This window comes from Somniosus microcephalus, chromosome 8 (genome assembly GCF_052327205.1).
Source record: "Somniosus microcephalus isolate GS21.2 chromosome 8, FLI_Smic_1.0, whole genome shotgun sequence".
Lineage (NCBI taxonomy): Eukaryota > Metazoa > Chordata > Chondrichthyes > Squaliformes > Somniosidae > Somniosus > Somniosus microcephalus.
Genome location: NC_140994.1, coordinates 181,989,955 through 182,009,953, shown reverse-complemented (window position 1 = coordinate 182,009,953; position 19,999 = coordinate 181,989,955). Strand labels below are relative to the sequence as shown.

Sequence of the window (19,999 nt, the reverse complement as noted above, 5' to 3'; positions counted from 1 at the left end):
TACTACTGCCATATTGGGCCAGTAATTCCAGTCCCAACGCGAGTACGGACGGGGTACTCACGCGTGGGCCCGTTGGAAGTGCCGGATTTCAGCATGCACAGCGCATCGGCAGCGGGTGGAGGTGGAGCAGCGCGGCTACAAGAGGCCCCAGAGGCTCAGGTAGGCCTCAGTGCGGCATCGGCAGCGGGTGGAGGCGGAGCAGCGCGGCAGAGCGACTACAAGAGTCCCCAGAGGCTCAGGTAGGTGTACCAATCTCAAGCAAGGAGGGGTAAAAAGTATTCAAGGTGTGATGTCACCACAAAACAGGTAGGTGATTGGTTGGAGTATCTCTCTCGTTTTAAAACTTTAAGTATGTGGTTTATAGTTTTTAAGGTTGCTGTGGTGTACCGAGGCCTTTCTGGTGCAGAGTGACTGTTGGGAAACCATTTAACTGGTAACTAGAGGGATTGATTTAATTTAAATCCAATTAATTAAAGGGGATACCAGCATCTAAAATCAGGCAGAGGGTGTCCATAACTAACAATAAGAAATGTAATTAATTACATAGAATGGAGCAGGTGATGTGTTACTGATGCGAGATGTGGGAGCCGGTGAACCCCATTGAGGCTCACTGTGATTACGTCTGTGACAAGTGTCTGCTGCTACAGGAACTCCAGCTCCGTGTTGATGAGCTGGAGTCTGAGCTTCAGACACTGCGACACATCAGGGAGGGGGAGAAATACCTGGACTCTGTTTCAGGAGGTGGTCACACCTATGAAGTTAAGTAATTCAGATGTAGCCCATGGTCAGGGACAGGACGGTGTGACTACGAGTGAGGCAGGTACGGGGATCCAGGAGGTAGAGCTGGAGGATCCGCAGCCCTTGCTCTTGACGAACAGGTTCGAGGTTCTTACTCCCTGTGGGGACAAGAGCAGGGACTGCAGGGAGGATGAGCAACCTGGCCACAGCACCGTGGAACGGGGGGCCATTCAAGAGGGGGGAGTAAATAGAAATGTTGTAGTGGTAGGGGATAGTATTATTAGGGGGATAGATAGAGTTCTCTGCAGCCGAGAGCGAGAGTCCCGAAGGCTGTGTTGCCTACCCGGTGGCAGGGTTAAGGCCATCTCCTCTGGGCTGGAAAGAAACTTGCAGTGGGAGGGGGTGGATCTAGTTGTCGTGGTCCATGTTGGTACAAACAACGTATATAGGACTAGGAAGCCGGTTCTGTTAAAGGAGTATGAGCAGCTAGGGGTCAAATTAAAAAACAGAACCTCAAGGGTAATAATCTCTGGATTATTACTTGAGCCACGAGCAAATTTGGCTAGGACAAATAAAATTAGAGTTAAATGCGTGGCTCAAAGACTGGTGTGGGAGAAATGGGTTTTGCTTCCTGGGACACTGGCACCAGTACTGGGGCAGGAGGGAGCTGTTCCAGTGGGACGGGCTTCACTTGGCCAGTGCTGGGACTAGAGTCCTGGCAGATCATATAACTAGGGTTGTAGAGGGCTATAAACTAACTAGTGGGAGGGGGGAGGGGGGGGGGGGGGGGAGGTTCCTAGAGAGCAAATAATAAAAATGACAACAGAGAAGGTCATAGACTTAGGTAGCAATGGGGAAATTAAAAACCAGAGCGTGTCAGGAAGGGGCAGAAAGTATGGAGTAAAAGGTAAGGTAATAAAAAGGGCAAAAGCAGGAACTAAGTGTCACAAAACATCTTTGAAAGTTCTCTATCTGAATGCACGTAGCATTCGTAACAAAATAGACGAGTTAATGGCACAAATAACTACATATGGGTATGGTCTTGTGGCCATTACAGAAACATGGCTGCAGGGTGACAATGCCTGGGAATTAAACATACCAGGTTATTTAACGATCAGGGAGGACAGGCAGGAAGGAAGGGGAGGTGGGGTGGCTGTGTTAATAAAGGAAGGAATCACTAATACAGAGAAATGATATTGGGTCAAAAGATCAGGATAATGAAACAGTTTGGGTGGAGGTAAGGAATAATAAGGGGAAAAAAGCACTAGTGGGCGTAGTCTATAGGCCTCCGAACAGTTGCAACTCGGTTGGACGGAGTATCAATCAGGAAATAGTTGAGGCTTGTAATAAGGGAACATCTATAATTATGGGGGATTTTAACTATCATATTAATTGGACAAACCAAATTGGGCAGGGCTGCCTTGAGGATGAGTTCATTGCGTTTATTAGGGATGGGTTTCTTGAGCAGTATGTAACTGAACCGACCAGGGGGCAAGCAACCTTAGATCTGGTCCTGTGTAACGAGACAGGATTAATTAAAAATGTCCTAGTAAAGGATCCCCTTGGAATGAGTGACCATAACATGGTTGAATTCCATATTCAATTAGAGGGTGAGAAGGTTCTCAAACAAGCGTGCTAAGCTTGAATAAAGGAGACTATGAAGGTATGAGAGCGGAATTGAGTAGAGTGGATTGGGAAAATAGATTAAAGGGTAAGACGATACATGATCAGGTGTACATTTAAGGAGTTATTTTACAACTTCCAAAAAATATATATTCCACTGAAGAAAAGGGTGTCAAAGAAAAGACAGCCATCCGTGGCTAAGTAAAGAAATTAAGGATAGTATTCGACTAAAAACAAGGGCATATAAGGTAGCCAAATCTAGTGGGAGGATGGAAGATTGGGAAAACTTTAAAAGACAGCAAAAAATAACAAAAAGATTGATTAAGAAAGGGAAGATAGATTATGAAAGTAAATTAGCAAAAAATATAAAAACAGATAGTAAGAGTTTTTATAGTTATATAAAAAGAAAAAGGGTGGCTAAAGTAAATGTTGGTCCCTTAGAGGATGAGGCCGGCAAATTGATGGTGGGAAATATGGAGATGGCAAAAACACAATGAATATTTTGTATCAGTCTTTACAGTAGAAGACACGAAGAATATCCCAACACTGGACAAACAGGGGGCTATGGAGGGGGGGGGGGGGGGGGGGGGGGGGAGCTAAACATGATCAAAATCACTAAGGCAGTGGTACTCGGTAAAATAATGGGACTCAAGGCGGATAAATCACCTGGACCTGATGGCTTACATCCTAGGGTCTTGAGGGAAGTGGCGGTAGGGATTGTGGATGCATTGGTAATAATTTTCCAAAACTCCCTGGACTCAGCAAAGGTCCCGGCAGACTGGAAAACTGCTAATGTAACGCCCTTATTTAAAAAAAGGGCAGTCGACAGAAGGCTGGAAACTATAGACCGGTTAGCCTAACATCTGTGGTAGGTAAAATATTGGAGTCCATTATTAAGGAGACAGTAACAGGACATTTGGATAATCATAATTTAATTGGACAAAGTCAGCATGGTTTTATGAAGGGGAAGTCATGTTTGACAAATTTGCTGGAGTTCTTTGAGGAAGTAACATATAGGGTGGATAAAGGGGAACCAGTGGACGTAGTGTATTTAGACTTCCAAAAGGCATTTGACAAGGTGCCACACAAAAGATTATTGCTCAAGATAAAAAAAAATCACAGGATTGGGGGTAATATTCTGGCATGGATAGAGGATTGGCTATCTAACAGAAGGCAGAGAGTTGGGATAAATGGTTCATTCTCGGACTGGAAATCAGTAACTAGTGGTGTTCCGCAGGGGTCAGTGCTGGGTCCCCAACTCTTTACAATCTATATTAACGATTTGGAGGAGGGGGACCAAGTGTAACATATCAAAGTTTGCAGATGATACTAAGATGGGAGGGAAAGTAGTGAGTGAGGAGGACATAAAAAACCTGCAAGGGGACATAGACAGGCTAAGTAAGTGGGCAGAGATTTGGCAGATGGAATACAATACTGGAAAGTGTGAGGTTATGCACTTTGGCAGGAAAAATCGTAGAGCAAGTTAGTATCTTAATGGCAAGAAACTGGAAAGTACTGAAGTACAAAGGGATCTGGGGGTCCTGGTGCACGAAACTCAAAAGGTTAGTATGCAGGTGCAGCAAGTGATTAAGAAGGCCAATGGAATGTTGGCTTTCATTGCTAGGGGGATAGAATATCAAAATAGGGAGGTATTGCTTCAGTTGTACAAGGTGTTGGTGAGACCGCACCTGGAATACTGCATACAGTTTTGGTGTCCATACTTAAGAAAAGACATACTTGCTCTCGAGTCAGTACAAAGAAGGTTCACTCGGTTAATCCCGGGGATGAGGGGATGGACATATGAGGAGAGGTTGAGTAGATTGGGACTCTACTCATTGGAGTTCAGAAGAATGAGAGGCGATCTTATTGAAACATAAGATTGTGAAGGGGTTGGATCGGGTGGATGCGGGGAGGATGTTCCCGATGATGGGTGAAACTAGAACTAGGGGGCATAGTCTTAGAATAAGGGGCTGCTCTTTCAAAACTGAGATGAGGAGGAACTACTTCACTCAGAGGCTGGTAGGTCCATGGAATATGCTGCCCCAAAAAGCTGTAGAAGCTACATCATTACATAAATTTAACAGAAAGAGACAGTTTCCTAGAAGTAAAGGGAATAAAGGGTTACGGGGAGCGGGCAGGAATTTGGACAGGAGTCTAGGTTCGGATCGGTCATGGCCCTGTGGGTAGCGGAGCGGGCCCAGGGGCCGTGTAGCCTGATCCTGCTCCTATTTCATGTGTCCAATTCTGTTAGATTCAGGAGATGGTTCTGTGATAGTAGATTGGCGGTTAGGATCAGATCAGCCATGATCTTATTGAATGGCAGAGCAGGCTCGAGGGGCCGATTGGCCTATTTCTTATGTTCTTATGCGCAGGAAACCGGCATTTCCTGTCCTCTGAACCCCTTGGTTCAGAGGACGAACGCGTGCGCGCAGGAGTCTGCGCATGCGCGCTGAAATTCCTTTTTTCCCCCCCACAGGTTTGCGTGTGTGTAAGGGCCTCCTTTTTTCGAATGTAAAATGGAGACGTAAAGACTTCATTCTTTAAGGTAAGTGGTCTATTACTTAAAATTATAACTTTTTTTCCACAGCTTTATTGTTAAGGATTTTACAGTAAGGTAAGTGTAGTTTTAGATCCGGTTTTTAAAAAAAATTCTCAAAAATTTGATTAAAAAACTATTTTAAACAATTAAAGTTATTTATAGTTTAATTATTGGGATTTTTAAAATTTTTTAAATTTAAACAAGTCTTTTGGGCGCCCGTACTTTATGAGTTTGACAGTTCTTACTATCAAACTCATGAATGAAGTTTCCCCTCCCCTGATTGGCTGCACAGTGCTCACCTGATCCCAGCCGGCATATCGCACTAACTACGCCGCTGGATCAGGCAAGCACATCGCGCCGACATCTGAACCGGGCCAGTGACAGGAATTCCAAGCAGGCCCGGGCTTCAAATGTCGGCGCGCCGGGTGAGTGCACATCGGGGGCTTGCACGCGCGGCAAGCCCCCGAACCTAATTTCTGGGCCATTATATTACATGCTGTTGGTGTTTCATTGTTAGTGGACATCAAAATTAATTACTACCACATTCACTTGCTTTAGTTTAACATTTAGTGTAAGCAGCAATTTTAGAACAAAAGTCAATAGACATGACATCTGTGCTGCACCAGGCCATTTTCAATGCTGGATATCCTATAAATTACAGGTTAAAAACACACACATTTAAACCCAGAAATCAGGGTAGTTTTAAATAACCATTAGTACTTAATCTATTTTTAAATAATTCTCTTAACTGTGGCAACTTTTGATACAGACACTAAGGTAGAAGCCTTCATTAGTTTTATTTTATGTCTGCATAAAGACAAGCGCTCTCAGATTTGGATAAACTTATTTTAATATGCTTCTGTTCCGAGCACCAACACAAATGACATTGAGGTCCTACATGCATCATGGGACCCCAATTTGCATGGACTAATGAGGGGCATGCTTGTTTTCAGCAGTTGCCTGAGCTGCCATGTGATGGTCATCACTAAAATGGTTCCCGCCAGGCAGATAGGATGGAAATTGGCTCCACGGAGTTTTAAGCTCATGCCAATACATTTAAAAATTCCACCGAAGATTTTAACAGCAGAATCCCCAGATATCTGGTTAACATGGTTCAGTTATGTTATTGTAAGTTCATTTAAAGTAACTTCACCTGGTCTTGTGCACAAGTATGAACTCACCACTTTCCTGAAAGTTTTTATTTTAAAAAGCATCTACATGTTGACACTATTTAAATGTAAAGAAATACTTCTCCTTTCTAACAGTTACTTCCATAATTTACCATACCTGTCTGCGCAAGTCCCTTGTCTTTTTAGTCATTTTGTCAATCGCAGCATTGAGTGCATCACCCCTTTCTTTTCGACCAGCCTGAAAGAAAAATGAAGTTTAATATAGCACATAGTAACACTACATTAAAAAACAAGTAACAGTACGTGCGAGGGTGCGTTTGTGCACACAACTATGGAAGTATGAAACAAGTTGATAGTGAACTGTAACAGTTCAGTGCTTTTGAATTTCCAACATAAATTTGTTCAAAAATACATGAACTAGAACTAGCTTCATAAGACACTAATATTCAGTAGTGATGAGTGTATAATCAAGATACAATTATATTTTTGAAGTTATACTTTAATAGACCTTAAAATCTGGAATGCTCAAGTGAAAAAATTAAAACATTGCAATGTAAAACACCTATCTTTTCCAAAGATATACACGTCAATGGAAAGCATCTAATTTCAACCACCACACTTACATCCCTGCATTATAACTGAAAATACCTTGTTAACCAAATTGTTCAGCAATGCAGAGAAAGCTCCAGTTATCCTTTTTCCAATGCAGTTAGGATGTTCCAAGCAATTTTCTGCCCGCTTCCTCCCACTTTTATCTTGCACTTAGTTCAAACTTACTTTGGCAGGTACCATTGAACAGAAATGTATGGAGACAACAATTTCTTATATAAACTTGCCGAACACCCAAATATGCATACTTTGGGTGAATACAAAGGGGATAATATTCACAGTCACCGCATGAGGGGTAATCTGACAGAGGGGACCTGCCCATTGTAAAACCTGCCCAATTTACATCGCAACCGATTATGCCCATGCAGTGAAGGTGAAAAATAACCTCTCAGCATCTTTAAAAAAGGTAACTAATTCTTCTGTAGAAACAGAGCAGAGTTGCACCACAGAAGAACTAGATTATTCATTCCATATTATTGTATTACTTAAAAGTATATTGCGTTGGTGTTAATTACCCAAACATGAAAATGCAATCAACTTCTAAACTTTAGAATTAAGAAATCCCATAAAATGCAGTTTAACATTTCATTAGATTTCTGAGCATTGTTCGACAATTTAATCAGCATAGTAAACTGCAAACCAAATCAGAAGTGCAACAGAGAAAACCAGTGCACAATTCCCCTTTAAGCTGCTATAGCACATTCATAGCTATGTCAGCAACATTTGAAAGTACTGTCCAACCAGCTCAAAAAAGATGTGCCCTATATTAAAAAATCTTCCAGCACAAGACATATTCCAAATCAAACCATTATTTGAAAAAGTAATTACACCCCATTTTAAAGGGGGATAATTATTTTGTCTGTATAATACTTACGTACAATTAAAGTACTAGATTTTTCTAAATAATGAACCCTGCTTTTTGATGAACAGTAAAACCAGAAATTGTAATGTCTAAGTCAGATATTGAGGATTTGGAGATGTCAAGATATATATAATAGGATGAGATTAAGTGGTATTCTGCTATTCTAAACAGCAACATGCAACTCCATCCACTAATGCTGCCTCTACTGGTGTTCCATCCTCTATACATCACTGCTGCACTACCACATTTGGGAACTGTATTTTTGAACATACACACATTCATATTCTTAATCTTGGGCATTATTTATTCACTGGCAGCCCAAAAGTAAATACCAGTGAATGTGAGGAAAAATATTACTGTATTTAGCCATAAAGAGTAGATTAGAGCATTCTTAAATTAAAACCATTAAATTGAGTGGAAATCGTGAATAATTGTTTTCCCCCCCCCCCAAACTTCTTTGTTCCAAATTCTGGCAGTTTTGTCAAAAAAAAGTTCCAGTGTTCCACTAAAATGAATGGGAACATTCAATTTCCTGTAAGTGGCCTTGAGGTATATGTTTAAAAACTTTTTTTTTTTTAATGATAGTTGATTAGATGTGAAAAATCCAGTACCTGTAGTACTATACTGTAAAAGAGGGCTACATTTAAATTAGAAATTTAGTTAGTTAGATGGTAGTGTGCCGCAGCTACATTTGTGGCATGGAAAAGGGTGATATAATTCTTACCAACAATTTCCAAATTATAACTGTACTGTTGAAAAACTGCTTCTCCCCACAGGCAGGGAGGAAAATCTTGTGCAAAGTTTTCTGGGCCATTCTTGTGCTCCTCCTAGTGGCAGTAGTACTGGAGCATGTCAACTCACTGCCTTGTAAGTCAGGAACGGTACATAGCACAGTTTAAGGGAGCGGTAAGTAGAAATACATTCTCAACCAAAGAAAAGTTCCAAGTTTAATTCCACATGAAGTACAAACATTGGGGGGAAAATTCAGTTGGTTGCGCCTCCCGTTAGCGCCTTAAGAGGGTGCCAAGTGGGGCGCAAAGCAACTAGAGGCCGCTCGCGAAATTAACTAGACATTTTGTGGCGGCGCTAAACACTACCGCCACGATCTCCTGCGCCGGCAGTTTGTGACATCATGCGAGTGTGCAACACCCCAGACATTGAGTGGCGCCCCCTGCCGCTAGCAACGACAGGTTGAGGGGAGCGTTATGTTGTCAGAAAGTGACTAGGGGAGCGCTATTTAAAGGTGACCGCTTCCTGCCTTTTTTTGTCGGTGACATTTTTGCACCACGCATTGAGAGAGAGAGAGAGAGAGAGAGAGAGAGAGAGAGAGAGAGAGAGAACGCGAGCGAGCCTTCCTTGCTTCGCCAGCGCTCTGAGGTAGCGCCTCGCTCCTCGGCCTTTGCGCTGTAAGACAGGTGTGAAGCACCTGATTTAGCGCTCCAATCACCTCCAGGGGTGATAAAAGCCAAGTTTGCTGTCGGAGGCGATAATCTTTGCGCACCGCCAATAATGGCGCCCCAAATGGGGCGATACCGAATTTTTCTCCCATTATGTTGAACTGGAGATCTCCTGCAAATAATTCCAAGTGTGTTTTTCCATGGAACTTTCCTTAAAATATTGCTGGCTATTAGTAGAGATGACTGGTGATTTTGCAAGTACTGAGAATGACGTGTTGAACAACTTAATCTTTGAAACATGGCCAGCGTGCTTCTCAACAGGTCAAAATCTGGCTGCCAAGCCACCGAAAACATGACCCATGACAGTTTTCCTCTGTGAGCTTACATCCACTGGGAACTATGTTACGAATAATCATGCATAATCAAAGCAGTACTCTAATGAGCCAGTTATACCATGTGTTATGCATCAACAGGACTTGAAAAACATTTGTGGATACAAAATTCACAACAGTGACTTTAAATCGGAGGCCAATTCAAATGTTGATAATTGGTAAGATGCCACTTAAAGGTGGTAAGTTTTTCATTGCTTGGCTTGCAAAGCAACAGCAGTATAACTGCAACTGTTATGAAGCCATTTTTTAAAAGCAAGTTTAAAAGCAGTGGGATTGATCTTTAATATTTTAAGTGCCAACAAGGCAGTTGACTCACTAATACATTTTTCTGGCATTTGTAGGTCAGCAAGCAAAGCTGGGAATATAGCCTGGGATGGCCAGCATACACCACTCTAAAGCAGATACTGGTATCAACCAGTTCCTGGTGAAAAGACACCATTACAACCTGCAAAAGAGGACTTGCATTCAGTCCGTACTAGAATCAAATCTAGGTTCCATAAGTTTAAAGTATCAGCCAATTGTTTACGTGCGTGTGAATTTTGAGGCACATTTTATAAATCTTTGAAAGAAATGAGTCAGCAGCCAAATCAGTGCCAATTTTAAATTCTCATGGAAATGAAGAACAAACAGCAGGGAAACAAGCCATCTCGGGAGTCGCCAGTCAAGGAAACTGTAGCTCAGAAGGTGCCAATCTCTCTGGCCACCCCCACCCTCTTGTCCACATGGAATACCAAGCTAGCAGACCCAAGGACCATTACATCAGCCTCTATTTAAAAGGCCTGCTCTAGCTGCCTCAGCCAGACCCACAACAAAGGAAAATGACAAGTGCTAAATCACTGCAGCACTCACCCTCAGTGCACTGCTGATCTGCCAGATTTGGACTCCCCAGCACATTGGCAGCTACGCAACTCAGTGGAAATCAGAATCACTAGCAAGAACAGTCACCGCAATGCAGACTGAAGCAGGTACCTGTAACAAGGAGAAAGCTGTCCCAACTGTAGACATCAGCTCAAAGACTCCATGCACCTACCTCCAAGAATTCTATCCGTTTTGGATTGTTATTCTGCTGGCTGAAGGTCAAGATTAAAAATTCTGTCCTACAGAGCTTAAAAGGACAGTTTAACCTTCTGCCCTAAATAAGTGCCTCCTGCAGGAAGAACACCACAATCAAAACCTTCAACTAGAGCCAGGTAACCACACTGCCCGACTCCAAGCTGAGCATGTGCAAAAAAAAAACTCCCACTGCCTCCCTCCAGACACTGCATAACACAACCATTGCCGATTCCCCATGCGCCATCAGCGATGCCCACAAAAACACAGCCCCACAGCTCGGGTGACAATGTAGAGAACTTTTAAACAATCGGACACAAATAAACCAGGATGACAACTCAGCCACAACTGTTCCATTGATGCTATCCCACCTATGCTCCTCCCATATCCCCCAACCCAGGATATGAACTTCAATGCATACTGTATCTACAAACCAGTATGGAGCAACCAAGATGGTCACAGGTCATGCAAACCACACATGACTACCCAACTGTGGTAAACCACTTTTATCGTTCACTATCGTTACTCTATAGTTATCACTGTTGTATTGTTATCACTGTTCTCACTGTTGTATCACTATACGAGGTCGCCTCTTGTCGCGCTGTTATACCTGGGCTGACCACCTCCGACTCCGCCCATGGCTCCACCTACCTGCCCAGGTATAAAGGTAGTCGACTGGCTGGTATTCCTCCTTGTTGGACCCGATCACCCACGAGGGTGGGCTCTGTTATTTAGTCAATAAAAACCTTTAGTTACGTTCCTAACTCGTCGCTTTTTATTGGACGAATTGATAGGTATATCAATTTTATTGACTAAATTTTAAAGATGTCTACTACTGGCCAGCCAGAAGCCCTCCCAGAAGCACAGCCACAGCAGCTTTCAGACACCGGGCTACACCAGCTACACCAGCCGGCTTGGCTGCAAGCCCTCAAACCACCGTACCTGGATCTAAACCCACAGGCAGCAAACTCAGCCCTCAACTTCAAACACTGGCTGGACTGCTTCGAATCCTACCTGGAAGAATCCGGCGTCCCTCAGAGGAGATCCAAACTAAGAGTTCTGAACGCCCAAGCGAGCCCGAGAGTATACGCACTCATCCAGGACACGACTACATACGAGGCCGCTATCAACCTACTGAAACAGCAGTACCGGAGCCCGGTAAATTACATGTACACCAGGCACCTCCTAAGATCCCGCCCGCAACAGCCAGGAGAGTCTGTAGCTGAATTTTTACGGGCGCTAAGAGCACTCGGCAGGAACTGTGACTTTAAAGCGGTGACGGCTGTTGAAAATACGGAAGATAATATCCGCGATGCCTTTGTGAAAGGCCTACGGTCCGACTACTCACGGCAAAGACTGCTTGAAGCTAAAGACCTCGACCTGGACAAAGCTGAAGCCCTCGCTCTCTCCCTAGAGGTGGCCCATCAGGCGTTTTCCAGGTACTGCTCGCGACCCTGGGACTCGGGCCCGACCCCTACCGCAATACCCTTCGCAGCGCCGCCCCCGGGACCTACCTCAGCGTCGGCGTCCCGGACCCGACCTGGACCGCCACCGGCTCCGACATCGGGCACCCGCGATCGGGCTGCCGGCTGCTTCTTTTGCGGCCAGGAGAAGCACCCGAGGTCGCGCTGCCCAGCCAGGAACTCTACCTGCTCAACCTGCAGGAAGAAAGGCCACTTCTCTAAGGCCTGCAGGAGCGGATCTTCAGAGGCCAGCAGTGCCTCATGCGAACTGTGGGGGCGGCCATCTTCTTTCAAGGCAACTGAGGCCAGCATCCCCACACGTGAGTCATGGGGGCGGCCATCTTTGATCAAGGCAACCGACCCCAATAGTGCCTCACGTGAGTTATGGGAGCAGCCATCTTCTCCGCCATTTTGTCCTACCTCGTGGGAGACGCCATTTTACCCACCACGCCCGACTGCCACCGGGCCTCCGGACCAGACGACCGCCTCGCCCGCAGACGACAACGACTCGCTTACCTACACACTAGCCTCCGTCACTCTGGATCAAGCCCGCCCACACCACCTGTCCAAGTCGATGATGGACATCAAAGTAAACGGCCACGCCACGACCTGCCTGTTCGACAGCGGAAGCACGGAGAGCTTCATCCACCCAGACACGGTGAGCCACTACTCCCTCCCTATCCTGCCAACGCGCAACCGAATCTCGATGGCATCGAGGTCCCACGCCACGGACATTAGCGGCTACTGTGTTGTGACCTTGTCGGTTAAGGGTACGGAGTATAAAAAATTTAAACTCCTCGTCCTCCCCCAGCTCTGCGCTGCCGTCCTACTAGGGCTGGACTTCCAATCCCACCTCCAAAGTGTAACCCTAGCATACGGTGGACCCCTCCCCCCACTCACAGTCGACAACCAGCGAATGTTAAACCGCCCACCGCGTAACACCTGCAGCCTATCCACCCTCAAGGTGCCGCCACCTTCCCTGTTCGCTAACCTCACCCCCGACTGCAAACCCGTTGCTACCAAGAGCAGGCGGTACAGCGCTGGGGACAGAGCCTTCATTAGCTCGGAGGTGCGGCGCCTCCTGAAAGAGGGCATTATCGAGGGGAGCAACAGCCCCTGGCGTGCCCAGGTCGTGGTCGTTAAGACCGGCGATAAAAATCGCCTGGTCATCGACTACAGCCAGACCATAAACAGATACACCCAGCTGGATGCATACCCCCTTCCCCGCATATCTGACATGGTCAATCAGATTGCACAATACCGCGTATTCTCGACCATCGACCTTAAGTCGGCCTACCACCAACTCCCTATCCACCCCGAGGACCGCCAGTACACCGCCTTCGAGGCGAATGGGTGCCTATACCACTTCCCTAGGGTCCCCTTCGGTGTCACAAACGGGGTCTCGGTCTTCCAAAGGGAGATGGACCAGATGGTTGACCAGAACGGACTGCAGGCCACATTCCCGTCTAGATAACGTCACCATCTGCGGCCGCAACCGGCAGGACCATGACGTGAATCTGGAGAAATTCCTCCGTACGGCCCAACGGCTGAACCTCACCTACAATAAGGAGAAATGTGTGTTTAACACCTCGCGCCTTGCCATCCTTGGCTGTGTAGTAGAGAACGGACTCATCGGCCCCGACCCCGAAAGAATGCGCCCCCTCATGGAGCTACCCCTCCCCCACTGCCCTAAAGCACTGAAGAGAACCCTGGGGCTCTTCGCCTACTATGCCCAATGGGTGCCCAATTATGCGGACAAAGCCAGACCCCTCATGAAGTCCACATCCTTCCCCCTCACGGAGGAAGCGTGCGCGGCCTTCTCCCTCATCAAGGGAGACATAGCCAAGGCCACAATGCACGCAGTGGATGAGTCCATCCCCTTCCAAGTGGAGAGCGATGCATCTGACTTCGCCCTAGCCGCTACCCTTAACCAGGAGGGGAGGCCGGTGGCCTTCTTCTCAAGGACCCTACAGGGCCCCGAGATCCGACACTCGTCGGTCGAGAAGGAAGCCCAGGCAATTGTGGAGGCGGTACGGCGCTGGAGGCATTACCTGGCAGGCAAACGATTTACCCTCCTCACCGACCAACGTTCGGTTGCTTTCATGTTTAATAACAAGCTGAGGGGCAAAATCAAGAATGACAAGATCTTGAGGTGGAGAATCGAGCTATCCACCTACGATTATGATATCTTGTACCGGCCAGGTAAGCTGAACGAACCCCCTGATGCTCTTTCACGAATTACATGCGCCAGCGCGCATATTGATAGACTTCAGACCCTCCACAACGACCTCTGCCACCCCGGGGTCACCAGACTTTACCATTTCATTAAGGCCCGCAACCTGACCTACTCCATCAAGGAGGTCAGGACCATGACCAGGAAATGCCAGACCTGCGCCGAGTGCAAACCGCACTTCTATAGGCCGGACAGAGCAAGCCTGATCAAGGCCACCCGCCCCTTTGAGCGCCTGAGCATCGACTTTAAGGGGCCTCTACCGTCATCTGACCGCAATGTGTACTTCCTCAACATCGTTGATGAGTACTCCAGTTTCCCTTTTGCCTTCCCCTGCCCAGACATGACCAGTACCACGGTCATCAAGTGCCTGAACGACCTCTTCGCCTTGTTCGGGTTCCCGAACTATATACATAGTGACCGGGGCTCCTCCTTCATGAGCGAGGAACTCCGTCAGTTCCTACTAGCGAGAGGTATTGCAGCAAGTAGGACCACCAGCTACAACCCCCGAGGGAACGGCCAGGTGGAAAGAGAGAACTCGACGGTATGGAAGGCCGTCCTCTTAGCCTTAAAGTCTAAGGGCCTCCCAACCTCCCGCTGGCAGGAAGTCCTCCCGACAGCGCTGCACTCCATCCGGTCACTACTTTGCACTGCCGTTAACGCCACCCCCCATGAACGAATGTTTGTTTTCCCCAGGAAGTCGACTACGGGAACCACTCGACCAACCTGGCTGACCTCTCCGGGGCCCGTCTTGCTGCGAAAGCACGTGAGGGCCCATAAAACGGACCCCCTGGTCGAGAGGGTGAACCTCCTGCACGCCAACCCCCAGTACGCCTACGTGGCTTACCCAGACGGGCGGGAGGACACAGTCTCCTTACGAGACCTCGCACCCTCGGGCACTCCGGAGACACACCCCCACCCCCACCCCCCCCCCCCAATTCCAGCCCAGGTAGACGGCATGCCGGAACCCCACGAGCCTTCGCCGACCACGCAGACACCAGCATTAACACCGGATAACGCAGCACCGCCGCTGCGACGATCGGAGAGGCTTAAGAGGCCTCCGGACAGACTGACATACCAGAACTGGTAGTACACTTCACCCCGCCGGACTCAAATCTAAACAAGGGGTGAATGTGGTAAACCACTTTTATCGTTCACTATCGTTACTCTATAGTTATCACTGTTGTATTGTTATCACTGTTCTCACTGTTGTATCACTATACGAGGTCGCCTCTTGTCGCGCTGTTATACCTGGGCTGACCACCTCCGACTCCGCCCATGGCTCCACCTACCTGCCCAGGTATAAAGGTAGTCGACTGGCTGGTATTCCTCCTTGTTGGACCCGATCACCCACGAGGGTGGGCTCTGTTATTTAGTCAATAAAAACCTTTAGTTACGTTCCTAACTCATCGCTTTTTATTGGACGAATTGATAGGTATATCACCAACATTCTGATAGCAATTAGGAAGCACAACTAAAATTCTGGTCAGAATATACATGCAGTGTGAATAGCTGATGGCAGACCAAATAAATGAGTTTGAAGTCCATGCATGCAAAAATAAGGCCAAGGTGATGAAACATGTAGTCCAAACATAATTAGATGCAAATAGTATTTTGTTAATAGTATCAGATCAATAAAAGATGAAATGACGTCAAAGAATTTATGGTTAGAACAGTTTGGGAGCGGTGATCCTTTATGCCCCATGAGAATGAACTGTAGATAGTGAATGCACAAAGTTCCCAAGATACTTCGCAATTGAGCACTTTGTGCAAGTCAAATTCAAACTTGGCCTCAATGGATAAATTTAAATTCTTTACTGGCTGTTAATGTAGTTCAAAATTGGTAATGTATCACATCATTTGGTCTTTACATAGAAAAATGTAGTAGAACCAGACTTCACAGAAGCATAATATTAATTACAAAGAAGTACTAACTGCCACAGAATAGTCTGCAGCTCAGACCACCTTGCTCTTCTAATTGTGTAACTAAAGAATTATTTGTTTAATTATTCAAAGCAGCAATGCAGGAGTCAAAATAGCAAAATGGCAGTGTAACAAAAATATCAAATACTCTGGATCACTTCCTATAAATCTGCCATGGTGAATAAAAATTAAAAATCAAGAATGTTCACCACTTTTGATTTGAGTTTACACACTACTTCACTATAAAATAAAGGTCTGAGATTAAATTCCTCTGCCATCCCCATTAGTACATCTCAGAAATTATTCATTTCACAACTGTTGCATAGCAACACAATTTCAGTTTTGCTATTTTAAAACCGGTTTCGTTCCTTGCAACTGATTTAAGTGCTAGGTTATTTACCAAATGTACAGTAAAGTGTTCTTTCTTAGAATAAAAAAAATACAATAATTTTATAAATTAGAGTTTAATTAAAAAGCCAGTAAAAACAAGCTTGCTTTTCTTTAAAAAGTCAAGTACTTAGCAAAGAAAGCAATAGAGGTGAAACTATGATGTCCGTTTCAGTATGCTTACTAGTTATTAGTCTGAACAATAGTCTGGCCGTGTCTCCATTATCACTCGAGGAGTTCCTACTCTCCATCTATCAACCCTCCCCAATACAAAAGACCTGCAGAAATCTTGTATTTACCTATAGAGCTTGCTCAGCAAGTTTAAACATTCCATCAACATCTACTATTTACAGTCACGGTGGTACATGGCTAGTGGTTATACATCAGCAAGTAAAATGTTATGACATTCAAATATCAGACAATTTCAAACCATTTAATCTCAGTGATTAGAAGGAAAATACATTATGAAGATTTACACATCTTTAATTTGAAGTTCATTAATAACTTTTCTTTTGATCCTAGGTCAACTAGGCACTAATATCAAGATTAGATCCTCACTACAAAGACAAGAAACTTTTAGCAGAAAAAGCTTCATATAATATGCTCCAATCACTGCCATGAACTTTAAATCAGTCTCAATACAGACTTGGAAATTCCCTGGCTTGATCAGAAACTATTCACTGCAATGCAACGTTCAGATTCTCAGTGTAACAAGATATTCCAGCAGCTAAAATTGCTCAACATTTGATAGCATTTGGCTACACTCAAAAATACTGCCAATTACATTCACTTCAAATTTCAAGAATTTTTAGCAAAAGTAAAGCTACTGAATCATCAAAACCCCTACACAGAAAGGAATGGGAGGTGAAGGGCAGAAAGACGCCTCCATTGAGAGGAGCATAAGGAAGAAAGCGGATTGAAAAACCTTAGTATTACAATTTAGAAAGCTAAAGTTAAACAAAGGTCCAGGCTATGACAATTTTCATGGGTGTTTCAGGAGGAGACTGAAATTTCAAATCCTCTTATCGACATTGTTCGAAGCTCACTAGAATCAGAAAGCGTCCCAATGGATTGGAAAGTAGCAAATATGACCCCCATTTATAAGAAAAAGGGCAAGGGATGAACACTCAAATTACAAACTTGTACACTTCAACCAGAATTGAGTTGAAACTCGCAAGGCTTTGGCCTCCGTATTACAAGAACGACTTAGAATTAATGTAGAGAGCCCAGAAGAGGACTATGAGGATGATTCCTGAACATTGTAGGACTTAGTTTTGAGAAAAGATAATCTCCCTAGCTACTTTATTTTCTGAAGAGAAGTATGGGAGAATAGTGTGATGGAAAGGAATTTATAGTCAACATTTTCACTGGTATAGAAAGTTTGGGTCCAGGTAAATTCTTCTGTGCGGCACACGATTCAAGAATTAAGGGACATTTTTTAAAGTCAATTTAGGCAATTTTTATTTTATAAAATAAAAGGGCGATATAACCATGGAACAGATTACCAGCCTGTACGGAAGATCATGGACGTTTTTTTTTCTATAAAAGATGTTAGAAAAGGGGATGGTGTGTGTTAAATGTTAGTTCCAGACTCAAAGTTAGAAAACTGATGGGCGGTTTGGAAATGTAGGTTGCAATAGTCTTCTCCTAGCCAAAACACTACCATGTTAAAACAGCTGGAATGTTAATCCCCATTTCCATTCATCTGTGGTTCAGTTCTTTGCGATTTTGCTCCACAAACAACCTATGTTTCTTCTGCTCCCTTTACAATACAGTAGCGCTGTCGACAACAGCCGGTGATTTTAGTATCAGTGTTATATACAAGTGCCCCTGCAGCAAGGAATACCACTTTAACAAGTGGCTAGCTCCACGCCCCAAGATGCCATGTTTTCTGGTTAAGGACAAGCTGAATGCTCAGCCTGCCTCTATAGGTAAGTGATGTGGTTATTACCTTGCTGGTCTATAGAGATCTTCCCCACACAGTGCAGAAAACCCATGAGCAAAAAATAAAGTGGTAATCGTGACTATTAAACAACTAATTTTTACCAGTGCTCTGAAATTTAATTGTAACTGGACAGATTGCAAATAAGGAATCCTCCAGCCCTTTGGATAATTGTATCAAGTAGAAATAATCCTCAAATTTAAGGAGCATTAGACTTTTTCTTTTTAAATCCAATCTAACCCGCCTCTTCCTTTCTCCACATTATGACTGCTGTTCTTATTTTACTTAATTCTCTCTACCTTCTTGTTCCTATTCTTCACTAACCACCCTAAGCATCAAAAAAGGACACCCGTAACTAACCTAATCTACTACAGGAAACTTTCGATTTACCGGCCCCTAAATAACCAGAAATCTCGGTTAACCAGCAAAATTCAGTAGTAGGTTCAGGTAACTTTTATTACTCCATTTGTTGCTGTGCAAGGGTGTGGCTGCAGCTGTTGCTAAGCTACAGAGACGCTTGCAACTTGTGGCCATTGTTCTGAAGCCGTTGCTAAGCAACAGGGTTTGTTGCTTTATATGGAGCTCTCAGCTCTATCTCTTACTATAGCGCTCGGTTATCCGGAACTTTTGATGAACCGGCACCACGTTGGTCCCGTCCGTGCCGGATTTTAAAAAGTTTCCTGTAGCATACACTGGTTTAGCAGAGATGGAAAGAACACAGTAAATTAATAAAATTCATGAAGTGCATTGGTATTGTCTCATCACTTCAATGGTCATGGGTCAACATAGCCAGGGGAACATTCTAGATTACAGCAGAATGCAGAGTTACTTAACTATATGCACTAGTGCTATTAGTGTCTGTCACTGTATTATTTGAATCAATACCAAATAAAAGGATGTCAAGATTCTGAATGTTATAACTATCCAGCTATAAACACTGCACGTGTTGCCTAAGGATAGGTTGCAAGATATTATGTAATGAGCCCACATTATCTCAGAGTCAGTAACAGCAGGCAGCTTAAAGAAAAATCATTTAAGACTTTCTTCTCCTGAAAATTGATTTATGGGCTGAAAGTACTGTACTGGCTAAATCTACAACTAGTTAGCAATGCTTACTGTTGTGTAACTATTGAACAAGCAGATAAATGTCATAGGAAAAAGTACAGATGCCATTTTCAAAAAGCATATTATTGTTGGTCAAAAGTACTGTAGTACATGAACTATTTTAACCATGGATTTATTAGCACTACTTAGAGACAAAGAAATACTATAAATTTATATATAAATGCTGAATTATCAAATGACTTGGTTCTCCCAGGATCAGGGTGCACAAAATGGCTTTAGACCAGTCCAAAGTTGAGGCCTGCCGCACATTACGAATCTGGGGTGCACAGATTCGGCCCATCACCAATGTCACCGAAACAGCTTGGCAGCGGAGGAAGACCAACTCAAAAGCCTCCAAACCAGTTACATTTGCCATCAAATATACATTTTTCTAGTCTATTATTTTCTTCTATAAAAATAGCAGACTGAGGAAAATATATGAACGGGAACTTTCCTTCCACTTGAAAAGAGTAATGTTGATGTTCTCCGAAAGAGTTATAAACCCATCAATATTCGACTCGCACCCCCAGAAAGTAAAGGGGAGGCCCAAGGGAAGTGATCCCTCTGGCTACTAAGAAATCACTTCTGAATGATTTTCTTTTTTAAAGTT

The 19,999-nt window shown here is 44.5% G+C and overlaps 1 protein-coding gene across 4 annotated transcripts in view; it reads right to left on the bottom strand.

The window, feature by feature from the left end:
* Window positions 1-19,999, bottom strand: part of ctnna1 (catenin (cadherin-associated protein), alpha 1) — a 196,076-nt gene that overhangs the window by 59,791 nt on the left and 116,286 nt on the right. For all 4 annotated transcript variants that reach the window (XM_085995420.1, XM_085995419.1, XM_085995422.1 and 1 more), the window contains one exon: window positions 6,188-6,268. In XM_085995420.1, coding sequence (XP_085851546.1) covers window positions 6,188-6,268 — 81 coding nt within the window. The remainder of the gene's footprint in view (window positions 1-6,187; window positions 6,269-19,999) is intronic.